We start from the raw sequence: 25,276 nt of genomic DNA on the forward strand, positions 1-25,276 counted from the left end.
GGTATATTAAACCTTACATAGCATTACAGACAGAAGCAAGTGTGCAGCCAGAGTTGGTGCTTGGTACAGAGAAGAGTATTAATTTTTAAATGAAAAACAAGAAAACAAGAAAATACCTGTATTTCAACAGCTGCAAATAATCTTAGGTATTAACAGGGTTGGTCACCATTTGCTGCATATAGCTCCTCCAATCTTCATTCGGCTTTAACATAAGATAAGAACATAAGAAATAGGAGCAGGAGTAGGCCATACGGCCCCTCGAACCTGCTCCACCATTTAATACGATCATGGCTGATCCGATCATGGACTCCGATCCACTTCCCTGTCCGTTCCCCATAACCCCTTATTCCCTTATCGGTTAAGAAACTGTCCACCTCTGTCTTAAGTGTATTCAATAACCCAGCGAATTCCACAGATTTACAATCCTCTTTCTACCTTCAATGTTTTAAAACTGTCTGTGGGAGACTAATGAGCCAATATGTGCATTGTGAAATAAAATGCAGCAAGACTTACATCTGTTCATAAATTCAATACTCATCATTGCTATTTACTTTGCTCAGGTTGTCTATGAGGAATGCCAGATGGTTTGTCTGAATGCCCCTTATATCCCAGGATTTCTGGCATTCCGGGAGGCTCCCTTCCTGGGAGAAGCTGTGAGAAGACTGCAGCACAAGGACCCCAGTCTTCTCCCTCAGGTAAAAATATGAGCATGTCTTTACAAACATGTGAATATGCTTGATTAAATTGAATGGAATAGATCTCATTAGCACAGTATCTCCATTTTCAGGATAGTGAAGCTGTATATTGTAATTTTTAAAAAAACGACTGGCGTATTCAATGCTTTATAAAGCAGTAACCATAATCAAGACAGAATTTCCAAAACAATAAAACCAATTAATCTTACTTTAAATGGCCCATCAGTCCTTAAACATTTGGAATAGCTACTAACCCTTCTTTTCTGAATGCAATTCAAAATGTTAAATTTAAAGCTATTCAGGAAATTGTCATTTTCACTGTCAATTTCATGCAACCATTAATTCTAAATCATCCTTTCAAAAACCAAAATTACATGCTTACAGCCTACTTAATTAGGAGTACATTTTGAGAATTCCTAGAACAAGCTCAAGCTCACAAAAGTGTGTCATCTGTTGCAAACGGTATTTTAGTGGCATGGATTTTTTCAGTGTCCTTTTTCAATAGCAATAGTACCTGGCTAATTTTTTAATAGAATATTTTTTTTGCATCTAGGGCACACAGAGTGAGCACTCCGAGTCCTCACGGTTACAGGGTTCCACTGCTTTAACTTGCTGACTGGAAATTGACTCAACAAATTAAATCAGAATCCTTTTAAATGAACAAAACAGTTACATGCAAGCAAACTTTAAAAAAGTGTCCCGTGAAGCTCTGAAAAGATCAACTTTTACCACAGGAAAAAGTTGGTAGATAGAAAATAATGAAAAATGAATTCGAAGACAGTAATGTAATGGAAGGGTTAATACAATGTGCTAAAATATAGGAAGAAAGCATGAGTGGTTTATGAATGTCATTTGAACCCTGAAATTGGATCAGTACCTTAAAGTCACCTCGAGGTATATGTCATTATTTATAATAAATGGAGACGATAGTGACTTTTTGGGGGTTTTTAATTCATTTTCTTGGTGATGCGGAGCTGTCCAGCAGTCTCTTTGTTTGATGTGGATGTTTTATGATGCTGTTTGAAGATGAAAGTAATGATATGTGACAGAAGACTATTATTGATTGCTTGACATAGCACCTGAAGGTACACTGGATCCTGTGAGGAGGCCTACAGTATTACCACATTAGTTTTAATAGTATACATTGCAGGAAAAATCATTTCATTTCGTATATTACAATATAGTGTTATGAGGCATGAAGATTTCATTTGTGATCAAATTATAATGAAATAATAGGAACATTCACAGTCACGATGGGCCGAATAACCTTCTTCTGTGCTGTAAACTTTTTCTATGATTCTCTGATTCTTTTTTAAAAAAATTGATCCAAAAAGAGAAATTAACTGTTTAGAAAGAACTTAAATGGGCAACATAAATTCTGCTTAAACTTGTTGAAGCTCGCAGGTCTGAAGTGTATTTTTAAAATAATTTTGTTTCGGTATGCAAGCCTTTCTCTTGTGGATTTTGTACGGCTGTTAATATAAAATTGCAGCAGTGCCCTGTCAATCTATTTAATTAACATTATTTATTGATATTCCAGGTTATTTTTGCAGATGGAAATGGAATTTTGCACCACCGAGGTAACCAGTTCACTTTTTGTGAATCTGTATTAGTTATTTACACATCATTATATTGTGGGGCCAGCTGTATGCTCATCCATCTGAACATTAACCTTACCATTTTAATGATTCATCAATTATCCAAATTTTAAACAATTTCATCACTAAGATTCTTCTCACACAGACTGTGGCTTTCTTTTAAAAATGAACATGTCAGAGCCTGTGTGAATGTCACATTCACATATCTGTAAAATATGAGGTGTGATCTCATTAATTTAAAAACTAATAATGGTATTTTTGCCAAGCTTGCCAATATGTTTCCATTGGCCTCTGCATGCTGGGACTCATCAAACTGTTTCAGTGCCTTTAATCAGTCCTTGTTTAAAAAACAGTAATTAGCACATCTCCCATAATGTTGGTTGCTGATACTTCGGAGCCTGAAGCCCAGCTTCTGTTGTTAACAGCAATCCTCCTCTGGGATCCCAAAATTCCCACTCCTGCTTTCAAGCAGCATCCCAATGTGGCTTTAACTCAGATACAGACAATGCTTCCTTGACTGGTTCTGAGTCCAGGACAGGAAGGGAGGCAGAAAATAAGGGCAGTCAACATTTGTGGTGCAGTTACTGACCTCACTTCGTGGCTAAACCCTCAGGAGCCAGCTGTGTACTTGCACTTCCAGACAGCACCAAGGCAGCTCCAGAATAGAGGATTGTGCATTGAATTAGCATTGGCAGTTGTAGTCCCACCTCTTTAAGGAATTACAGTAGTGAGCGGTTAAGTTACAGATAGAGCTGATCCTTCGCACTCAAATTGGAGATCAGTGGGAGTTGGGGCTGATGGGTAGTGATAATGGGGAGGCTTGTAATGAGACTTAATGTGACTTTTATAGTTATATAGTGAGGCAGATGAGAAATTGTCAGTGCAGTTTTTTTCCCCTGTTTTTTTTCCCTGGAACACTGGTTAGGCTCCAGCTGGAATATTGTGCCCAATTCTAGGCACCACACTTTTAAGAAGGATGTCACAGTCTTAGCAGACGAGATTTACTAGAATGGTACCAGGGATGTGGGACTGCGGTTATGTGGAGAGACTAGAGAAGCTGGAATATTTCTCCTTAGAGCAGAGAAGGTTAAGGGGAGGATTAGTAGAGGTGTTCAAAACCATGAAGGGTTTTGATAGAGTAAATAAGGAGAAACTGTTAACAGTGGCAGAAGGGTCGGCAACCAGAGGAAACAGATTGAAGGGAATTGGCAGAAGAACCAGAGGCAAGATGAGGAGGTTTGTTTTTAGGCAGCGAGTTATGATCTGGAATACGCTGCCTGAAAGGGCAGTAGAAGCAGGTTCCATAATAACTTTCAAAAGAGAATTGGATCAATACTTGAAGGGGAAAAATGTGCAGGGCTATGGGAAAGGGTAGGCGAATGGGACTACTTGTATAACTCTTTCAAAAAATTATCAGAGGCATGATGGGCCAAATGACGACCTCCTGTGCTGTATCGCTATGATAATCAGTAGCTTATGCTATGTCTTTGTACTTTCAAGGTGTAATGCACAAATAAAAGGGGTAGTTCTGAGTTACTCACAGACAGTATTCTACATAACTATAAGATTACAAAAGTGTTATTTATTATCTTTGTTATTTTTGGACAACAGAATTCGGCGTGGCCTGTCACCTAGGTGTCCTCACAGACTTGCCCTGTGTTGGGGTTGCCAAGAACCTCCTGCATGTGGAAGGTCTGGAAGAAAAGGATCTGCTGAAGGAAAGGGTGAGCAAGAACTATCCACCATGTACCTTGGAGTTTAGCTGCATTGAAATGTCACAGGCCTGTTACAGCTCTGAAGTTAAATACCCTAAAACCATCCGTACAGGAATTTCAATTTGAATTCAATCCGACTCCAGCATTTTTTACAGTTACAAAAGCAATGCAGGAGGAAATAGTTTCTTGGAAAGAATGACAGCATTAATACCCAAAAGGAACAATAAATCCCAGTACTGAAGGAAGGATTTCAGCACTAACATTAATAATATAATCACACTGCAGTTTTGCAGTTTATTCTGAGAAGAAATCTGCTAACATTCTTTATACCACGCCTGTGGTCTGCAAACTGCAGACATAAATGTCACATTTCCCCACAGATGAGGTCCAAATTACTCAGCTGCAGGGACTGAGGCTCCCGTTTCCTCAGTTTCCACAGCTAAATACCATTTTGTTTCAAAATTTAGCAGTGGCTGCTGTACACAAATAAAACTTGCTCTTTTCCTACATCAGGCTACAAGTGTGTCATCAGTCAGGGCTTTATCTCCCAATAGCACCCAAAGATAAATTGGAACGTTTGTTTTAATTTGTTCCTGTTTGGGTCACCAAACGTAAAAATTCATATGTGATCCTGGTACCCTGCTAAATCATATTCGCTCCCGGTACCCAGACTGATGAGCGAGTTGCCTCTCTCAGCAAGTTCCAGTAATCCTATGTGAAATGGATTTGGGCAGTTTCAAATGTTCAAAATTGGCAGGCTCACTGACAATGGGGCACAATAGCAATTGAACATTCTGCTGCAGCGGAATACAGATTGAACCTACCTTAACCTGAACCCTCGGGACCTGGCCTGTTCTGGATAAGGGATTTTTCCAGACGAGGCGTGGTCACGTTAAATTGGATGGTATAGGTACTGAGCAAGGTGATAACGGGGCTTGCTGGCTTGGGGCTGGGAGTGTGGCAGAGAGATCATGGGGCGGGGGGGGCGGTGGAGGATCACAGGGTCAGACCAGCGATTGCGGGACTCGGCAGCGAAGAAGAACTTCAACTTGTTCATGTCGGAGTTCTACGCATGCGTCACCTGGTGGCTGGGAATCGTTCCGGACGAGGGGTGGTTCCGGATAAGGGAGTTCAGGATAAGGGAGGCTCAACCTGTATAAGAACATAAGAAATAGGAGCAGGAGTAGGCCATTTGGCCCCTCGAGCCTGCTCCACCATTCAATATCATGGCTGATCTGATCATGGACTCAGCTCCACTTCCCTGCCCACTCCCATAACCCTTTATTCCCTTATCGCTCAAAAATCTGTCTATCTCCACCTTAAATATATTCAATGACCCAGCCTCTGGGCAGAGAATTCCACAGATTTACAACCCTCTGAGATAAGAAATTCCACCTCATCTCAGTTTTAAATGGCCGGCCCCTTATTCTGAGACTGTGCCCCCTAGTTCTAGTTTGCCCTATGAGTGGAAATATCTTCTCTGCTTCCACCTTGTTGAGACCCCTCGTTATCTTATATGTTTCGATAAGATCACCTCTCATTCTTCTGAACTCCAATGATTAGAGGCCCAACCTACTCAACCTTTCTTCATAAGTCAACCCCTCATCTCCGGAATCAACCTAGTGAACCTTCTCTGAAATGCCTCCAATACAAGTATATCCTTCCTTAAGTACGGAGACCAAAACTGAATGCAGTACTCTAGGTGTAGCCTCACCAATACCCTGTACAGTTGTAGCAGGACTTCTCTGCTTTTATATTCCATCCCCCTTGCAATAAAGGCCAACATTCCATTTGCCTTCCTGATTACTTGCTGTACCTGCAGACTAACTTTTTGTGCACAAGTACACCCAGGTCCCTCTGTACTGCAGCACTTTGGAATTTTTCTCCATTTAAATAGTAATTTGCTTTTCTATTATTTCTGCCAAAGTGGATAACCTCATATTTTCCCACATTATCCTCCATCTGCCCGCTCACCTAGCCTGTCCATATCCATTTGCAGATTTTTTGTGTCCTCCTCACAATTTGCTTTCCCATCCATCTTTGTATCATCAGCAACCTTGGCTACATTACACTCAGTCTCTTAATTCAAGTCATTAATATAGATTGTAAATAGTTGAGGCCCCAGCATCGATCCCTGCGGCACCCCACTAGTTACTGTTTGCCAACCGGAAAATGACCCATTTATCCTGACTCTGTTTTCTGTTAGTTAGCCAATCCTCTATCCATACTAATATATTGTCCCCAACCCCGTGAACTTTTATCTTGTGCAGTAACCTTTATGTGGCACCTTATCGAATGTCTTCTGGAAATCCAAATACACCAGATCCAGCAGGTAATGTAGGGAAACGCGGCAGCCAATTTGTGCACAGCAAACTCCCACAAACAGCAATGAAATAACTGACCAATCATTTATTTTAGTGTTGTTGGTTGTCCAGGACACCAGGAGAACTTCCCTGCTGCTCTTTGAATAGAGCCATGGGATCTTTTATATCCACCTAAGAAGGAAAACGGGGCCTTGGTTTAACATCTCAACTAGAAGACAGCACCTCCAAAGGCGCAGCACTGCCTGAGTACTGTACTGAAGTCATACCCTAGATTATGTGCTCAAGTCTCTGGATTGGGGCTTACACCCACAACCTTCTGACAATTCAGAGACGAGCATGCTACCACTAAGCCAAGTCTGGCACCATTTTGCTTCAGCAAAAGACTACTGTCCCAACACGTTATATTTGAACTCTGTGATCACACAGCTGAACTTTAAACCAACATGGTTAATGTAGAAGTTTTTTCTTTGACTTTTCAGGCACTAATTTGGATAGAACTAGTTGTTAAAATTCAGTGGTGGAACTCTACAAAAGATTATGTTTAATTAGAATAAGGGGCTTTAAATAAAAGTATGTTTTCTCCAGAACACAATATTTCCCATTTACTCATTTGCACCACATCATTCCTTATGCGAATACAGGATAGAACTGCACCAGCCAGTGCTGTATGAAGAATATATTTAATCAACAATGCTCTGAGCTCACACCCCAGCTGTACTGCCCACTTGCACTGCTGAGAGGAGGAAGCAGAGCTCTTTTCAACCTTTGACTGCCAATGTTAGTTCAGGGAAAGGGATGACCATCCACTCACTTCAAGAACGGTACACAGACTGTTGACAAAGCATGAAGGAAAGCATGGACCATTTAAAAAAAAACTATAACTGGCCATGGAAATTGGGGGATAAGGGCGACAAAGTTGTTGAAGAGTTACTTTGCCTCTCTGTATGGAGGGAAAGGGTGAAGATATGCTTACGTCTGAGATCCGATTTCCAAAGACTGCAAGGTGAAGCTCGGCACTGTGTGGATGATACAGAAATTATTCTAAATAGGTGTTCTTAAAAAAAAAAATCTACACCAGTGAGTTTTAAGGGATCTAGGGATATGGGTATATGGCATAATATTCATCATAGACAGTCCCTCAGAGGATGATCTGCCTGCAGGTGACGGAAGAGTCCAATGCGGGACCTACAGTCTCTGTCACAGGTAGAGCAGACACTGCTTGGAGGAACGGGAGGTGGGCTGTCTGGGTTGCCGTGCGCTCCTTCCACTGTCGACGCTTAGCTTCAGCTTGCTCTCGGTGAAGAGTTTCAATGTGTTCAGCGCCTTCCCGGATGCTTTTTCTCCACTTTGGGCGGTTTTAGGCCAGGAATTCCCAGGTGTCGATGGGGATGTTGCACTTTTTCAAGGAGGCTTTGAGGGTGTCCTTGAAGCATTTCCTCTGCCCACCTGGGGCTCGTTTGCCATGTCGGAGCTCCGAGTAGAGCGCTTGTTTTGGGAGTCTCATGTCAGGCATGCGGATGATGTGGCCCGTCCAGCAGAGCTGATCGAATATGGCCAATGCTTCGATGCTGGGGATATTAGCCTGAGTGAGAACACTGACATTGGTGTGCCTATCCTGCCAATGAATTTGCAGGATCTTGCAGAGGCAATGTTGGTGGTACTTCTCCAGTGTTTTGAGGTGCCTGCTGAGGTGTCTCTGAGCCATATAGGAGGGCGGGTATCACCACTGCTCTGTAGACCATGAACTTGGTGCTGGGTTTGAGGTCCCGGTCTTCAAACACTCTCTTCCTCAGACAACCGAAGGCTGCACTGGCATAACGAAGGTGGTGTTGGATCTCGTTGTCGATGTCTGCACTTGTTGACAGTAGCCTCCTGAGGTATGGAAAATGGTCCATGTTGTCCAAGGACTCGCCGTGGATTTTGATAACCGGGGGTCAGTGCTGTGTGGCGGGGGCAGGTTGGTAGAGGACCTTTGTCTTATGGATGTTTAGTGTAAGGCCCATACTCTCGTACGCCTTAGTGAAGATGTTGACGATGGCTTGGAGTTCAGCCTCTGAGCATGCGCATACGCAGCGTCCTCTGCATACTGTAATTCGATGACGGAGGATGGGACCAACTTGGATCTGGCCTGGAGGCGGCGGAGGTTGAATCGATTCCCATTTGTGCTGTAATTTAGCTTCACTCCAGATGGGAGCTTGCTGAGGGTGAGATGGAGCATTGCAGCAAGGAAGATCGAGAAGAGCGTTGGTGCAATGACACAGCCTTACTTGACCCCCGTCCGAACATGGAATAGGTCTGTGATGGATCCGTTGGTCAGGATCATGGTTTGAATGTCATCGTGGAGCAGGCAGAGGATGGTGACATACTTTTGAGGGCAGCCGAATCTGAGGAGGATTCTCCATAAGCCCTCACGGTTGACAGTGTCAAAGGCTTTTGTGAGGTCAAAGAAGGCCATGTACAAGGGTTGGTGCTTTCCCTGCATAATACTACATATAGGAGGAGGCTTGAGTGGAACAGAAACACTGGCACGGACTGGTTGGGCCGATAGAACGTATAGCCCAGAAATAGGCCTATGTTGTATCTACTGTTAGATACAGTTTACGCATATGCCATCTGTAGAAGCCACACTACACAGCTTTCTTCAGAACTACTGAATGAAATATGACACACGAGGCATATTAATTATTTATTAAATGTACTGAACTTCTTGTTTGTTTTCACTTTCTTTCGCAGCATGATTCAAAATGAGCTAAATGCTAGTTTTCATTGGCAGGTTGACAGCAAGATGTTTATAATAATATTATAGTTTTGATAAACCATATTAATACTTAAGTCTGAGGTTCATCGAAATAACAACACAGAAACAGGCCGTTTGGCCCAGCCAGTCTGTGTTGGTGTTTATCCTTCAGACAAGCCGCAGTCTTAATCCCATGTGTTCACCCTGTTAGCAGATCCCCTTAATCCCTTTTCCTTCAACCATCTGTCTAACCTATTCTTAACTATTGACTCGGTTAACTCCGGCAGTGCATTCCACAGCCGTAGAACTATCTCACATTTGCTGACATTGAATTCCATTGCTACTTTTTCGCCTATTCCACTATCTTATCAGTATCTCCTTCCTTTTGGACATCAGAATTATTTGCTGTATCTTCTATTTAGTAGCATCTACAAATTTGGACACCTCTCCCTCTAGTCATAGGTCCAAATCACTGTTGCAAACAGTGGACAGAAGTGGCCCCAGAAAAACCCGTGTTGGACACCGCTACCCACTTCGAACCACTGAGAAGCTGCCCTTCTACTCTAATTCCAGACCCCTTAATCTTCACCAATAGTGTGCTGTGTGGTAACTTGTCAAAGGCTTTCTGCATATCCATTGAGTACCACATCCAACTGTAATTCCCCCATCCACATTACCTGCCACCTCCTCACTGAACTTTTACTCGGCTTGTTAAGCACGCTCTTCCTTTCTGAAATCCGTGTTGGGTGCTTGAATTATTTTCTCTTCAATTAGATATTAAGTAATTTCATCTTTAATTAAAGATTTCAAAAAGAAATTCTCGCCACAGATGTTAAATTAACTGGCTTGTCATTAGCTCTGTCTCCCTTTTTGAAAAGGAATATTGCATTGGTTACTCTCCCGTCCTTCTGGGAGGATAATAGCTTCTGCATTGTGCTATTACAACAGTTTTTGTAAACTGTTATGACGTTGGACCAGGACCTTTATGAATAAAGTAAGCTGGTGTTCAGGCTAAGTGGGTGGTCGCGATATAGATTTAGTGGACTTTTTCTATAATACCTTTAGCTAAATAAAAAAAAGAAAAGTACACAGGCTTTAAGTGATCGGGATTTACAAAGTACCTGGCAATTCTCGTCAAGAAACCTCATAATAAGACCTTGTGTATTATTTCCCACGTTTTGTGCAGTAACAAGTTTTTTTTAAACAGCCCGTTGGTAGGATTGTTTAATTTAGTCTTTGTTGAGGAGTAGCAATACCTGAATTGTTGATTACAAATCATGATTGTCCATAAATTTACTGTCGCCCTTTAATAAAACCTTATTTTAGCGCTGCTATTACAGCAAGGGAAATGGACAAAAAAGTAGGTTACTGCAAAAAGATTTTTCAAAAATTCTGCAGACATCTCATCCAGAATGTATATCAATTATACAAAGCTACTTACGTACATAATAGTTAATCTTCAATTCCAGCTGAATGAGAAAATACATATTTTGTCATAGTGGACAATCTTCGAGGCACAACAATGTATTTTTGTGCTTTTTCACGTTTTTTCCTGCTTTTCTCACCCACCTGCCTGCACATTTAATGTATCCTTTTAGGTCCCCCATTGACTAATCATTCGAGTATGGCATCTCCCTGGCCTCCATTACTCAATCAGTGTTGCCTTCCTCTACCAGTGTGGCCCTTCACTTGTTTTTTTTCCTGGTCTTGATTGGGTTGGTTGTCAAGGCAAACCCTGGAATGTAAGGGGATGATTAGAATTAGAGTCACCAGGTCACTTATTCATCCTAGCTGACTCTTAAGTACCTATCAACTAAGTGGTTGAAGACCAGCATTGACAGAGACCAAGGAACAGTTTGTCTGTTTTCCCTCTTAACCTAAATTGTACTCCTCTTAGAAAAAGGAGTTGCACTTTCACTCTATCCTTACCTGGACTATGTTTGACTCGGCTATTTGTGTAAGTTTCATTGTTATTATATCTCATGGGCATTGCGTCCCTCTCCCACGGCCATTATGGCCATTGCTTGCTTGGATATGAGCCCCTCTCCCACCATTCCTAATTGTTTTTCTTTGCTCATTTAAAGTCAGACCCAGGAATGACCTGGACACATGCTCCTGTTCATGATGTGACAGGACTCTTGGAAACTAAAGTCACACATGTAATTGAATACTAAGGCCTAAAAATTCGATAAAGCCCGAAAACGGGTAGTGCCACTGTTGGCCGATGTTAACTAGCGCCGGTAAATAAGCACGTGCTGTTCCGGGCGGTACGCGCAGTATGAGGCTGAAAGTCGCGTCTAAACTATCTGTGCTGCATTACCAGGAAATCGCAATTTATGAAACTGAAGTGGAATGTTTCTGGTTATGTTTCTCGTGTTTTATAGGTTGACAGAGAGGGTATGCAAGATAAAGCCGAAAAACACACTAAGCAGTCAGATTTTAAAGAATGCGACCTGCAGTTTAGCTGAAATCTATGTTTAATTCAACTGCTGACACTCTCAAATATTTAGCTGGCTAATTTGTCAAGTACAATTATTAATCAAAAAGAGTCATCATTAACTGATAAAATGACTGAAATTTGGGTGGAATCATTCTAGCAGTTTGAGGTCCAAAATACTTGAAGCTATGAAAACTCATGCTACACATGTCATAAAATTTCTGATTACACCATTTAGTGCAGACAGTGTCAAAATTATCTGAAACTAATCAGTGAAGAATGCAAACCTGTCACAGAACGTTGGTTTGGTGGGGCCGCTCATATTCTGCATAGTTATTGAAGACCTGAAAGATCTAGCGATCTCCTCTGCTTTCTCCTGGGTCTATGCATTGGCAACGGCTCCATGCACCCGCGTGCTTTGGAGAGGGCATCAAAAGGTGTGGCGACCTCCAAAATGGCTCAGCGTGCATTAATTCGGCGTTGTACGCCGATTGACATCATGCAGCTAATGGCAGCGCTGCCGACCTGCCCAATATGGCTGCCACCACGTTCCATGCCAGGAGTGGGCGGAAGCGAGGAGGACCCATTTTTTTCATCCAAAACCGGCCTTAACGGCTGGCGCTAAAGGTTCCAATTTCGAGGCCAAAATATTCTGGCCGCGATTTTACTTACCTCGGCGGGTCTCTAGCGGGCGATGTCGGTGGCGGATTCTGACCCCACTGCTGGGTCCATCCTTGATGGAACTTGTAAAGCCCGGCTAGCTTGTTTCCCGGTTCAATTAGAGGAGGCTGGTTTGGTGACATCATTTCATGACAAATCATCAGCTGGTTTCTTAAAGGGACAATGCCCATCTTTATTTTGACATTTGTGCTGTCAGTGTTCTACAGCATTGAGATGCTGCAAACACTGACAATGACTTCACAGAGGTGCAGGACTGCTCCCAGGTTCTCCCATGACTCCCTCCATATGCATATGGAGGGGGCAACAGCACGCAGGGAGGTCCTCTTCCCTTTCAATGGGACATCAAAACAGCCTGGTTGCACATTCCAGTGGAGGGCACAAGCAGAGATGTAGTCATGAGGATCTGGGTGCAGTGGCGCAAACCTCGTTCGATCATGAAACGTTACTGCTAAGCCACACACACCATCCTGCTGTGCCTCTCATCACATCCCCATCGCTCTGCCTTCCCTACCCTACTCTTGCACATCTTTACTCACACCAACTTACCTTGCACGACCGCCCATCCCTCTCTATCTACATTATCACATCATCCACCTCACTAGCCACCCCTCACACTCCTCCTCATCCTAGTGCAATCATATCAAGGGTAGCCACTTGCGTGTTTTATCCAATGTTCATGTAAAGTTTGTGTTAATGTGCTGTCAGACATTGAAACCTTTATTTTTGACACTTTGCGTTCTTGGACAGATTTGTGTGCACTTTTGGAAATGGTTTAGTGAGTTGCAGTGAATGGTGAGACATAACGGTACCCCCTGCAATGGTGGTGAGTGTGAAAGGTGTGGTTGGGGCATTGTAGCAATACTTTATGGAGTTAGCGTGGGATGGTGTCAACCTGATGCATCATGTGGCAGCCAGGGTGTACAGCGTTAAGTGAAGTAAATCTGGCCATGGTGAGGCCATCCCTGGCCTTCCAGGCAGCAATGTGCTCAGATTTCTGATGCTCTGTGTCCTATGCAGTATCAAGTGATTGCGGAAAAGGTTGATGTTGTCGGTGCTGCTGGTGTTGGGGCTGATCGTGGTCCGGTTCTGAGGACCAAGTTCAGAGAATATAAAGGACATCCATGCTGATGGAATAGATGGCAGGTGAAGCACAGAAGCATTCTGTTAATGGTGAGAGAGTTCTTCCAATGAGGTGATACTGGATAGAAAGTGAAAGACTGCAGAATCTGTACTGGAAATGGACTTTTAAAAGGTTTGTGGCTGAAGAAAGTGAAGATCTGTCAGGTGGGAGCTTTTACTGTACATTTGAAGCTATCAAGGAATCAGCTGGAGCAATGGCCACTAAACTCCCACCTCAGGTTAAGAGCTGTCGGGACGTTGAAGTTCAAGTGAAAAGGTAAGTTTAAAAAAACCTGTTACGCATCTGTCAACTAGATGCTAATGAGATTAATTGGGTCGCTCGCCACTGCCTGTCGGGCCTACTCAGTACTGACAGACCCGACATTGGGAAAGGCGTATGGTGGCAGGTTGACAGTGGGGGGCCCGACCTGTTGTCAAAAAAAAACCATTTTCCCACCTGACCCATCACCGATCGTGCCGCTAACCCCCTGCAAAATACCAGCCTCTGTTTCTGTTTCAGACAGGAGATTGACAAATTAAGACACTAGGCTCATAGGCACTGGTATTAGTGTTATGAGAAGACAACTTAGCCGTTTTTGCTTAAATCAGTCAGTAATGTATTTATGAAATAGAAGTTAATGTATAACCTTGTTTTTATTTTTACATATTTTTTGTTTTATAGGTCAAAGACCTTCAGAAAGGAGGAAATGCGTTTTCATTAACTGGAAGCTCTGGGAAAGTTTTAGGCATGGTGGGTCTGTTTATAACAACAACAACTACTTTTATTTATATTGCGCCTTTAACGTAGTGAAAAGATTGTTCAAAGAAATAGATTTTAAGGACCATCTTGAAGGAGGAAAGAGAGGCAGAGAGGTTTAGGCAGGGAGTTCCAGAGCTTGGGGCCCAGGCAGCTGAAGGCACGGCCACCAATGGTTGAGCGATTATAATCAGGGATGTTCAAGAGGGCAGAATTAGAGGAGTGCAGACATCTCGGGGGGTTGTGGGGCTGGAGGAGATTACAGAGATGGGGAGGGATGAAGCCATGGAGAGATTTGAAAATAAGGATGAGAATTTTGAAATCGAGGCGTTACTTAACCGGAAGCCAGTGTAGGTCAGCGAGCACAGTGGTGATGGGTGAGCAGGACTTGGTGTGAGTTAGGACATGGGCAGTCAAGTTTTGGATCACCTCTAGTTTACGTAGGGTAGAATGTGGAAGGCCAGCCAGGAGTGCATTGTGCATATTAGCTGCAGTGTACAGTGCAAATTGTTCTAAAGATCTTTTTTGTGTACTGTAGTTCAGTAAAACTCAGTTAAAACAGAGCAACGGTCACTCTTAGGAGGAACTTGTAGTTTTAGAAATTGTTGTGGAATGCTTAGAAACTCAAAAGCAATTATAGGTGCAGCGCCTAAAATCTGGAACCCTCGGGACTGAGGCCGTTCCGGATTCCGGGATTTTCCGGACTTTAGATTTGCTTTCTGACGTCACGAATCAGGTATTTCCGGATTTCGGAATGTCAGAAGCGGGGGCGGGGGGGATTCCCACCGAGGAGCTGTTCGGACCGTCTGGCCCCGCTAAGGAGGATGTTGTTACGCGGGCCCCGCCAAGGAGGTATTCGGGTGAGCCAGCGAGGAGGTATTTGAGCGGGCCCCGCCAAGGAGGTGTTCGGGCGGGCCAGCGAGGAGGTGTTTGAGCGGGCCGGTGAGGAGGTGTTCGGGTGGGCCGGCGAGGAGGTGTTCGAGCAGGCCGGTGAGGAGATGTTCGAGCAGGCTGCCGAGGAGATGTTCGAGCGGGCTGCCGAGGAGGTGTTCGAGCGGGCTGCCGAGGAGGTGTTCGAGCGGGCCGGTGAGGAGATGTTCGGGCGGGCCGGCGAGGAGGTGTTCGGGCGGGCCAGCGAGGAGGTGTTCGAGCGGGCCGGTGAAGAGATGTTCGGGCGGGCCGGCGAGGAGGTGTTCGAGCAGGCCAGCGAGGAGGTGTTCGAGCGGGCTGCCTGCCGAGGAGATGTTCGAGCAGGCCAGCGAGGAGGTGTTCGAGCGGGCCGGTGAGGAGGTGTTCGGGAGGGCCGGCGAGGAGGTGTTCGAGCAGGCCGGTGAGGAGATGTTCGAGCAGGCTGCCGAGGAGATGTTCGAGCGGGCTGCCGAGGAGGTGTTCGAGCGGGCTGCCGAGGAGGTGTTCGAGCAGGCCGGTGAGGAGGTGTTCGGGAGGGCCGGCGAGGAGGTGTTCGAGCAGGCCGGTGAGGAGATGTTCGAGCGGGCTGCCGAGGAGGTGTTCGAGCGGGCTGCCGAGGAGGTGTTCGAGCGGGCTGCCGAGGAGGTGTTCGAGCGGGCCGGCGAGGAGGTGTTCGAGCAGGCCGGCGAGGAGGTGTTCGAGCAGGCCGGCGAGGAGGTGTTCGAGCGGGCCGGCGAGGAGGTGTTCGAGCGGGCCGGCGAGTCGGTGTTCGTGCGGGCCGCCGAGGAGGCCCTGAGTTAAGAGCAGCAGTGGTGAGGAGAGGCCCGAGGTAGGGCAGCGGCGGGGCCCCGAGGCGGGCAGGGTCATCGGGTCCGGATTCTGGAACATTTTACAGATTCTGCAACTCCGGATTCTCGACGCTGCACCTGTATCAGGAAGGGCCTTTTGCACTTTGATAAGTAGAAGTGTTCATGTATAAAAGCAGAAAATGCTGGAAACACTCAGCATGTCAGTCACCATCTATGGAGAGAATGGACAAGTTAACATTTCAGATGTAGACCCTCTGTCAGACTACATTACATTACAACAGTGACTTCACTACAAAAGTACTTAATTAACTGTACAGCGCTTTGGAATATTCTGAGGTCGTGAAAGGCACTATATAAATGCAAGTTCTTTCTTGACATGTGCTGGAACACTTTTCCAGTATTCATGAATTATCAGCAATCGCTGATAGAATTGTAACTAAATAAAAGATCTTGTTGCATTGTCCACTGTAGCTAAAGTGATGTACTCCATTGATGCTTCAGTCGACTATGCCATGTAATGGATAGGATGTGGAATTGCACCCATGGTTTGCCAAATGGCCTGCTCTTTCCTAAACTCAATCATGCTGGCAGACTGGGCCATGAATGAAAGTTAAAATGTTTCTCTACCTTTAATGTTTGGTGACCGAGCAATTCTCACCTTGGAAAAATAGGCCCTCCCTCCAGAGAAAGGTGCGTGCTTCTAAGAGAAAGGAGATTTAAGAATAATTTTAAAAGAAAAAAAATTAAGTGATATATTTTAAATTCACGAAATTTGAAATTAGTTAGTATAGAAAAGTGAGATTGGTAGTTACAAAAAGATCAGAAAAAAATAAGTAGGGTTAGCAGTAGCAGGCCAATGGCCTCAAACTAATTTCACAAGTTTGATTCAAAGTTGGACTGACTTTCACATTTGCCTGCCTACACTGGGTTACATTGACCAGTGATCAAACAATCTCTCAGCTGTAGTACTATACAACACTCAGAGACTGCATGTCATGGGTAATAAGTACCAAAGAACAAGTGTCATATAAAATTGCATTTATGATGAATATGAAGTAGCCTTTTGGCAGAGACGTCTTGCTGAAGGAGGAATCGGGGCATACATTTTACACAGTTCTGTATTTATTCGTGATCAAGTAACTACTAATGCAAAATGTAGAGGTTAGATATTTTGGTACTTCATTCAGTTAATGGGATTACTCTAATTTTATATCTTTATTTACTTGTGGCAGGCTCTTAAAAGCTGTGAGAAAAGCACTAAACCCATTTATGTATCTGTGGGTCACAGGATTAGTCTGGACACTGCCATACGTCTGACTCATTCCTGCTGTAAATACAGAGTACCAGAACCAATTAGGCAGGTACGTATTTCTGTTTCAATACTTGGTTTGCATATCAAGGAGCGATACTGTGATCACAAAGATTACTATATTTTATATCATAACACTAACTTTACATTTTTATTGAGATAAAACACTTGCGAAAAGAAAAAATTGGAGTTATTTGGCTGAGTGTCATACTGAAACACCTCAAAGCATTTTACGCAATGAATTATTTATGAAGTGTAGTGATTTGTTACATTGGCCAATGTGACACCTATTCTAAATCATCAACTTCCTACAAACAGCAGTGAAATGAATGACCAGTTAATTTATTTGCGTGGTATTGGCCAAGTGAGGTATGTTGTCCAGAGCACTGGAGGAACCACACAAAACAGGTCTTGGGTTTAACATCTCATCCAAAGAAGGTGAGAATGCTACCAATGGAGACAGGCAGATATAGCAAAGAATCCTCTAGGTAGGCACAGGGGTGTCAGTCAAGTATAGACTTGACCAGGAGCAATACCAACACTCGAGTGGAGAGAATCGAATCTGTTCCCAATCAGCAGAGTACGTTTAATGCCTCAGCTCACCCTGCCTGGTTCTGCACTCTGGGTTTCAGGGAATGGTTTTCATTTGTGATGTATAATGGTTTCTGCTTCTGAAGTAAAACATTGACTTCCCAAATTAGGATTTCTTAATAATGTACCAGATTTGTTACCTTACTCCACTCTTCATCACAAATTGATAATTTAATTAAAAAATTATCAGTCATCTTGTCCCTGAAATTATGCCGTGGTATATTAATATAGAAACACTTATATGTTCGTGTTTAAAATTCTCCTCTCCATCATTTCATCAGATGCATTAATCTATTTATTTTAAATGAGCTAATGTCTCCACTATAATAAGAGATGAATTTCAAATGTATACTTTAAACATTTGTACATTAGTATTTTTTTCAACAACTTAAGAGCTCCTGTATTTAATGCAGTCATGAGAAAATGAAAGTGATTGTATTCTTGCAAGCCCAGAAATTCTCTACCTCTTCAGGCCAAACATCACTGACCGTGGTCACACACTGAGACCTAGTTCATTTCTATACGGCGCTCTTCCTACTGGCAGCATTACTGCACTAAATAGAATGAACATAAACACATTGGTGAGCAGGCTGAAAGTATGATTGACTAACACATACAAAATATATATATTATAAAAAGTACTGAAGGATGTGCTGAAGTCAGTAATTCCACTGCGGGATTTAGAAGATGTTCGGAATTAACGTCTGCTTTTCTCACTTTACTTAAATATACCAGATTCTTACACACAGAATTACAGCCTCATGACTTAGTATATTTTTTAGACATTCTTAGGTGTGATTACATCACATGTCTGTTTCTTATATTTTACTTGCAACCTGCTTTGAGCACTGCAGAAACATTTCTCTGCATTCTAACATTTTAAAGTTTCATATATTGACAGGAAATAATGTGTATAAATTGTATGTTTCTTTTAATTTATTCTGAACACACTATGAATTGGGACACAATAACTAGTTTTGCATTTATTTTTAACCCCATTGTACAATATTTAAGAGTTATAAGTTTACATAATCGTTTTTGAAGATCTTGATTATTTTTGATTCTGTTTTCTGTGAATTAACAAAGGTAGTGCAAATAAACACAGATTTCAAAATGCACATGAAATACTGTAACAGGAAAATTTTAATGCAACTCTGTGTTTATTTTATACAGTCCACCATCCTTTTTACCCCAGTCAAGATATACACAAATGTTGTACATGTACTTGCAAAAGATGTAACAGAAGCTTAATTAAAAAGCAGGACTTTGATGGTGGTACTACCGAACAGTGGAAAGGAAATGGATGGAGAATCATATGGGAAAATCTATAGAAAGAGTAAAAAAATATGAAAATCATGGGGGTTTTCAACTCCCCCCCCCCCCCCCCCCCCAAAAGGCAGAGGTAGTAAAAGGGGAGGAGAGGCCAGAGGTTTTACAGTGTATACAAGACCCCTTTCTGACCCAATATGTAAGAAGCCCAACAATGGAGCTAGTAATGAGAAGTGAACCATAGCAAATAGGAGAACAAGAGGGTGAAATGCATTATCGCCCCGTTTGGGGGCTAACACCCGGGAGGCGCGAGACTTAACACCAGACGCGGAAGCCCCGCCTCCTCTCGAGAAATTCAGGTTACCGCCCCGGAAGGAAGTGGAGCTCTAAATCAAGCACGCTAATGGGGCGGCCGCCTCAGCAGCGCTGCACACTAGGCCGCACAGCGCTGCCGCATCCGAGGGGCCCTTCCCTTACCTAAAGGGAAGGGCCTACGCTGCATATTCTGCGAGGAGAAAAGGCAGCTATCTGGACAACCAGGGAGCGGAGGTGTCACACAATCAGCCCAGCACTCGAGGAGAGTGCCGGGCTGAGCGATCGTGGCCAGGACCCCACGAAGAAATCGGAGCAGCAGTGGGAAACACAAGGTAAGTTCATTTTTCCCCATGAGCCACCTCGCCGCTAAACTCCCGCACAATATGGCGGGATTCGTTGCCGTTAATTTTTGCCCCAGTAGCAGCCGGTCGCCAGTGATGCGCCTCCTGCAGCTGCCGGTACTTTTGTCCGGCGCTACTATAGGGGCGAAAGTCAATTTCGGGGCCGGGGCGATGCGCACGCGATGACGTCATGATCTCCGGGCACAGGAGATTGAGTGCAGCACTGTAACGCCACCACTAAACTCCCGCCCAATATGGCGGGATTCGTAGCCAGTGTTGTGCCCAGGCAGTAAGGCATTAGCAGCCTCTGGGGCCACTAATGGGAGGAGCAAGTGCACCGAATTTCTAACCCCTAGGTGTAGGAGAAATTATAGGGAGTGTTGATCACATTATAATAAGGTTTTAATAATGACAGAGATATAGATGTTACAAAATTCAAAGTAATAGACTGGAAAAAGTCAACTATGAGGGAATGAGGATGGAGCTAAGGGAGGTAAACTGGAGAAAAATATTGACAGGTAATTAAGTAGACAACAGTGGGCAATATTTAAAGAAGAGATCAATAGAGTTCAGGAGAAATATAATCCACTAAAACATAAGAACAAGCTAGCCAAGCATGTAATGCCGCAGATAAATAAAGAAGTGAGGATACCAATGAATCTAAAGTAAAAGGCATACGCAAAGTGCATTAACAATAAAGGAGTTAATGACAAAAGGGAATATGATGAGCTAAGTGAGATTAAAAAGACAATTAGGAAGGCAAAGAGGAAATGGGAATGAAAAAAATAAAAGAATATAAACAGATAAAGCAAAATATTCTATTGGCAAATAAGTAACAAAAGGATTACTAAGATAGGGATAGAGTCACTAAGGGATGAGCAAGTTAAACTCATAGGGCCCGAATTAGGTGAACCCCAAGGGCCACCCGATGGCTGCTGAGGTCCCTGGCGGGTCTTTGGGCGGATATTCATGAAGAAGGTCACTTGAAGCTCGGCAGGTGGCAAATGAGGGACTTACGCCACCAATCTGTGTGGCAGTCGGCGGGAGCTCTCAATCTCGGCGGCAAAGGTGCTTGTCGCCCAAGTGCGGCCCAGGATGGAGTCGGGGCCCACAGAGGGTCGAAGACCTGCAAATTAAAATCATCGGGGATAAAAAAAAAATCCATTGGAAGACCTTCAGGGGACCTCAATCAGGTAAGTCGTTGTGGAAAAAAAAAATAAAGAAATGTTTACTAACCTTTTTTTCAGGATCCTCATACTTACCGTCAGGGACAGACCAGCCTCCAGCCAGTAGTCCACCCCCATTCTGACGCCGACTTCCGCCCGCACCAATCTGGCAGCTCTGCGGGCAGGAGTCCACTTGCGCCACTCGGCCATCCGCTGACGTCAGCCGGCGGGTTCTCCCCTCCTGCCCGCTCCAGACCAAGTTGAAAGTGGCACTGGGCGGAAACCGGGGAGGAATCTTGGCGGCAGTGGGCGGTAAGGCCATCAAATTCGGCCCAGTAGGATATAATACTGAAATGGCAGGGATACTGAATACTAGAGGCCTAGAAATTCTGCCACCTTTCCCAGAAACTGATTCCCTCTCCCCCTCACTAGTATTGAATCCCCCCTGTCCCTCCCGGCCACACTCGGGCAGTAAATTAGCAGCAGCTTTGGCACAGTGAGCTAATCTTTCCTATGTTATAGTGAGGGTTGGCGGTGTCAGAGCATCAAACGTTTCGTACTGCCAGAGCTCACTTTCTGTCCCTGGCAGTATGAAATGTCACGGCAACCCCCACAATGTAGGCAGATATACAACTAGAAATAGGTTTGACCAGCTAGGCTGGACCAATGCTCAGCCGACTTTCTGTCGTGTTTCTTTTGGGGAAGGGGGTGCTCGGGACCGGGCTGAAAGCAAATGCCATTCTCCATGTGAATTTAACAGCTGTATAAAGAGCTTTGTTTTCTGAGCTAAACTGAAAATGTGTTTCTATTGGTGAAAGTGAGAAGCATTGAGTCGCTGCCTGCCCCCCCCCCCCCCCCAGCCCTTGCATTGCGGCTGATAGTTATTGAGTAATAAATTATTTTTAGATAGCATGTCTCTGCTGTATAATTTAAGCACTGCTGTTAGTTTGATCTACAGTTATTGTCTGCAATACTACAAAGAAAGAAGAAAGCTACAAATTACTATGATCAAGGGTGGTCTTATTCAGCGTGGGCCATATCTACTTCTGACATTAACTGTGCCAGAAATACGTTTATTGTAATCTTTATTAAAAGACAATTCTGAGTACGAAGCAGTATAGAAACATTACGATCAGTAAGCAAAAGGATGACTACGTATGAATGAACAACACAAAAAAAGTAATTAAGGAAAATGTATGCAATGTGTAATAACCTGTTTGGTCATTTCAAAGTGAGAAATAGTATTTTTTTTAAACTTGAGTCTTGGCTGAAAATATAAGTGGAGAAAACAGATTCAGAGCAATTAATTCAAGTAATTTATGGATATTATGGGAATCAAGGGGTATTGGGACAGTGCAGGAAAGTGGAGTTGAGATAGAAACAGAAAATAGGTTACCCTTTATCCTTAGACTAAATGGCTTATCCCTTATCCTTAGATTGTGACCCCTGGTTCTGGATTTCCCCAACATCGGGAGCATTCGTCCTGCACCTAACCTGTCCAATCCCGTCAGAACTGTATATGTTTCTGTGAGATCCCCTCTCATTCTTCTAAATTCCAGTGAATATAAGCCTATTCAATCCAGTCTTTCTTCATATGTCAGTCCTGCCATCCCGGGAATCAGTCTGGTGAACCTTGGCTGCACTCCCTCAATAGCAAGAATGTCCTTCCTCAGATTAAGAGACCAAAACTATATTCAATATTCAAGGTGTGGCCTCACCAAGCAATACCTGTAAAATAAGCCAGTTTATTGGCCTCACCTTAATGATTTTATTGCCATGATATTGAATGGCAGAGCAGGCTCGAGGGGCCAAGTGGCCTACGCCTGCTCCTAATTCTTATGTTCTTATGTAAAACTGGGGTTGTTGCAGTGACCATTCCAAATGCCTCTACTTATCATACACACTTGAGTATAAAATTTACACCCCTGTTTGGGAGTAAAAGTAAGGGTCATCTTACCCTGCTGAAGCCTGGCATTAGAAGTGAGAGTTGCAATTTAAATGCCATAGTGGTGTCAGAGAAGTGTGATAGCTGATAGCATTGTGCTCTGTTGTGATATTTAAAGAGCAACTCTGCCTCCCAACTTCAGTCTGGCTCTACTTCCAATTTTAAAATTGGAACAGCCAACATGATCAATACCTAGAACGGACGTTTAAAATCAGCAGCAGGAGCTTAGACTGAAGCCAGAAGAGACTGTCGGCTATTGTTCCATTTCCCCATCGGAGGTTAAATTCCAAGCCCTCGCTGTGCTATAATCTGCCTACTGCAGTTGGGTAAAATTTGTTTCCAGTTCTTTTCTGAGCCACTTTGCAGTTGCTTGCAAAGAAGCAAACAAAAAGAGGGGAAACGCGATGAGTACCTGAGGGAGAAAGGAATCGAAGAGTATGCTGATATTTCTGTTCTACTGTTGTGCCCCCTTCTAATGATTTCAAATCGGAGACACTCCAGCAGGATTGAGATGATTTTAAATCAGCACTGGGAGCCAAGTCTGAATCTTGTAGAGAGAATAGCCATTTTAATAACAGTACCAGAGGAGCCCAGCTCAATATCTGGCGGCAGTAGCAGGTGAAAGGAATGTGCTGCTTGAAATAAGAAAGAACAAAGAGAAAACATATTTGTGGATGCCAGCCAACAGGAGGGTGAAATTGTTGGAGGATAAAAGATTTGTACTTTTGACTGTCTTCTAATATGAGATTTATAGTTTCTTTGAGTGGAATTGTGGCTTCAGGATGGTGAATTAAGAATAACTTTATTATAGAACAAATTAAGTTATTGTAACTTTGACAATTGGATGAAGACTGAAAGAGTCTTCCCATCTGGAGTATTTTAATAATTTTCGGGAAGTTCAGAAAGGCTTGTTCTTCTGAATAATTAAATATTGCACTGTGGCCAAATTTGGCCGCTATGGAGAACATTGTGCATCTTTTCTTCAACTAGCCATTCAGAAGTGATGAACTAATACATAAATAATCAGACAGAAAGATGCCAGTCTATATAAAACAACCCCTAGCGTAGTGAGTGAAGTTTTTGGTTAAAATGGACACCACAGGGGGTGGGGGGCAGGATGAATTATCAAGAAGGACATATTGATGCAGGATGATGTCAGCAAAATCACAATAAAGAGTTACAAGAGGTGTAGCTTTATAAAGAGCTATTTTTGCAGTGCTATAGCAGGTTGAGAACTTCATGGTATTCTGCTGCCTTAGGGGCATTCAAAAGAGAATATAAGTACTAGTACTGCCTTTGTTGGTGTTCTGTAAAATAAAACCCCGTTAGCGCTACTTATTGTGCCTGCAGTAATATTTTGAATGTTTCAGCGCAATACCTGTTTTGATATTCTGTTTGAATAACATACACGACTGCTTCTAGCCCTGTAAAGGAAAACTCTGCACTTCAAACAACTTCCATTACTACACAGAACACTTTGATATCAACTCCCACCTGAAATTAATTTTCATTGTTTTCATCCATACATTGTAAAGATAATTTCAAACTGGACATTTTCCAATTCCTGACTGCAATCATCAACCACACTGGAGAGATCATTAACAGCTTATAGGCACTATGTGATAATGATGGCAGGCTCTTGGCTGTTATTGGATGTGGTAAATTATAAATGTCAGTGTAGGTGGTGTATTTATTAGACTTCATAAAAATTATTTGTTTTGCTTGTAATTGAACAGAAAAGGTAGGTGTTTTTTGTGCACAAGTACAGCAATCCAAGCTCTAATGAGAAAACAAGAATGCAGAGATGCAGTTTTCCCACGTATTTCTGACAGCAGAAGTTGGTTCCTTGAAATGATTAGGAATGTGAATCATATAAAAAAATACGTAGATTAATACAAAACACTGGTCCACTCGCACAGAGACGATGATTCAATTGAGGAGAGATCTGACGTCGCACCCTCGTGGGAGTCTAGAGATAGCATCAAAGCGGGGGGTGAGGACATCAGAAGTCTGCAGCTCTGCTTTAGTACCACATCAATGCTGCATCAAGATCCCCTTTCAGTGACTCACGAGCCTTGTTGACAGTGCTGCCAAGAGTGAAATGCAGGCGTGACTTTACCTCCGCACCCATGGGATTCGGGAGGAGGGGGAATGCCTGCTGCTTTGCCAGGCCGTTGACACCATCTCAGGTCAGCATTTCTTCAATGCTCCATCCTAGCAGTAAGGTCGAGTCTTGGTAGGTTCTCTCACCTCCACCCACTTTTGTTTAGTTTGAATTGAGGAGAGTTTATATTGAAGCTAACTGTGTGACCAAGGCAGCCTTTTATCTTCGCCAAAGTGCAAAAAGGCATGTATCCACAGAGTATTGCCATGACACTGTCCCACAGTAGCGCAAGAGAATTGTCCCAGAAACCTTTCATTGCTTGGAAAAGCTCCAACTTATTCTTAGCACGGCACTGGACGTGTTCAGCGGTGATGCATTCGTCGACCTTTATGAAGACCTAAGTGACAGGTTGCTGACCTGTATTGTTAGACATACTTAAAGTATGGTTCAAAAGC

The 25,276-nt window shown here is 43.4% G+C and overlaps 1 protein-coding gene across 7 annotated transcripts in view; it reads left to right on the plus strand.

Moving 5' to 3' along the window:
* The window catches only part of LOC139227162 (endonuclease V-like), a 167,688-nt gene that overhangs the window by 25,158 nt on the left and 117,254 nt on the right, over positions 1-25,276 (plus strand). For all 7 annotated transcript variants that reach the window (XR_011587402.1, XR_011587401.1, XR_011587400.1 and 4 more), the window contains exons 3-7: positions 561-695; positions 2,236-2,275; positions 3,905-4,017; positions 13,989-14,057; positions 17,014-17,142. Coding sequence is in view for 3 of the 7 variants with exons in the window: in XM_070858226.1 (XP_070714327.1) it covers positions 561-695; positions 2,236-2,275; positions 3,905-4,017; positions 13,989-14,057; positions 17,014-17,142 (486 nt within the window). In the remaining 4 variants the exon portion in view is untranslated. The remainder of the gene's footprint in view (positions 1-560; positions 696-2,235; positions 2,276-3,904; positions 4,018-13,988; positions 14,058-17,013; positions 17,143-25,276) is intronic.

The sequence above is a fragment of the Pristiophorus japonicus genome, chromosome 16 (genome assembly GCF_044704955.1).
Source record: "Pristiophorus japonicus isolate sPriJap1 chromosome 16, sPriJap1.hap1, whole genome shotgun sequence".
NCBI classification, from domain to species: domain Eukaryota; kingdom Metazoa; phylum Chordata; class Chondrichthyes; family Pristiophoridae; genus Pristiophorus; species Pristiophorus japonicus.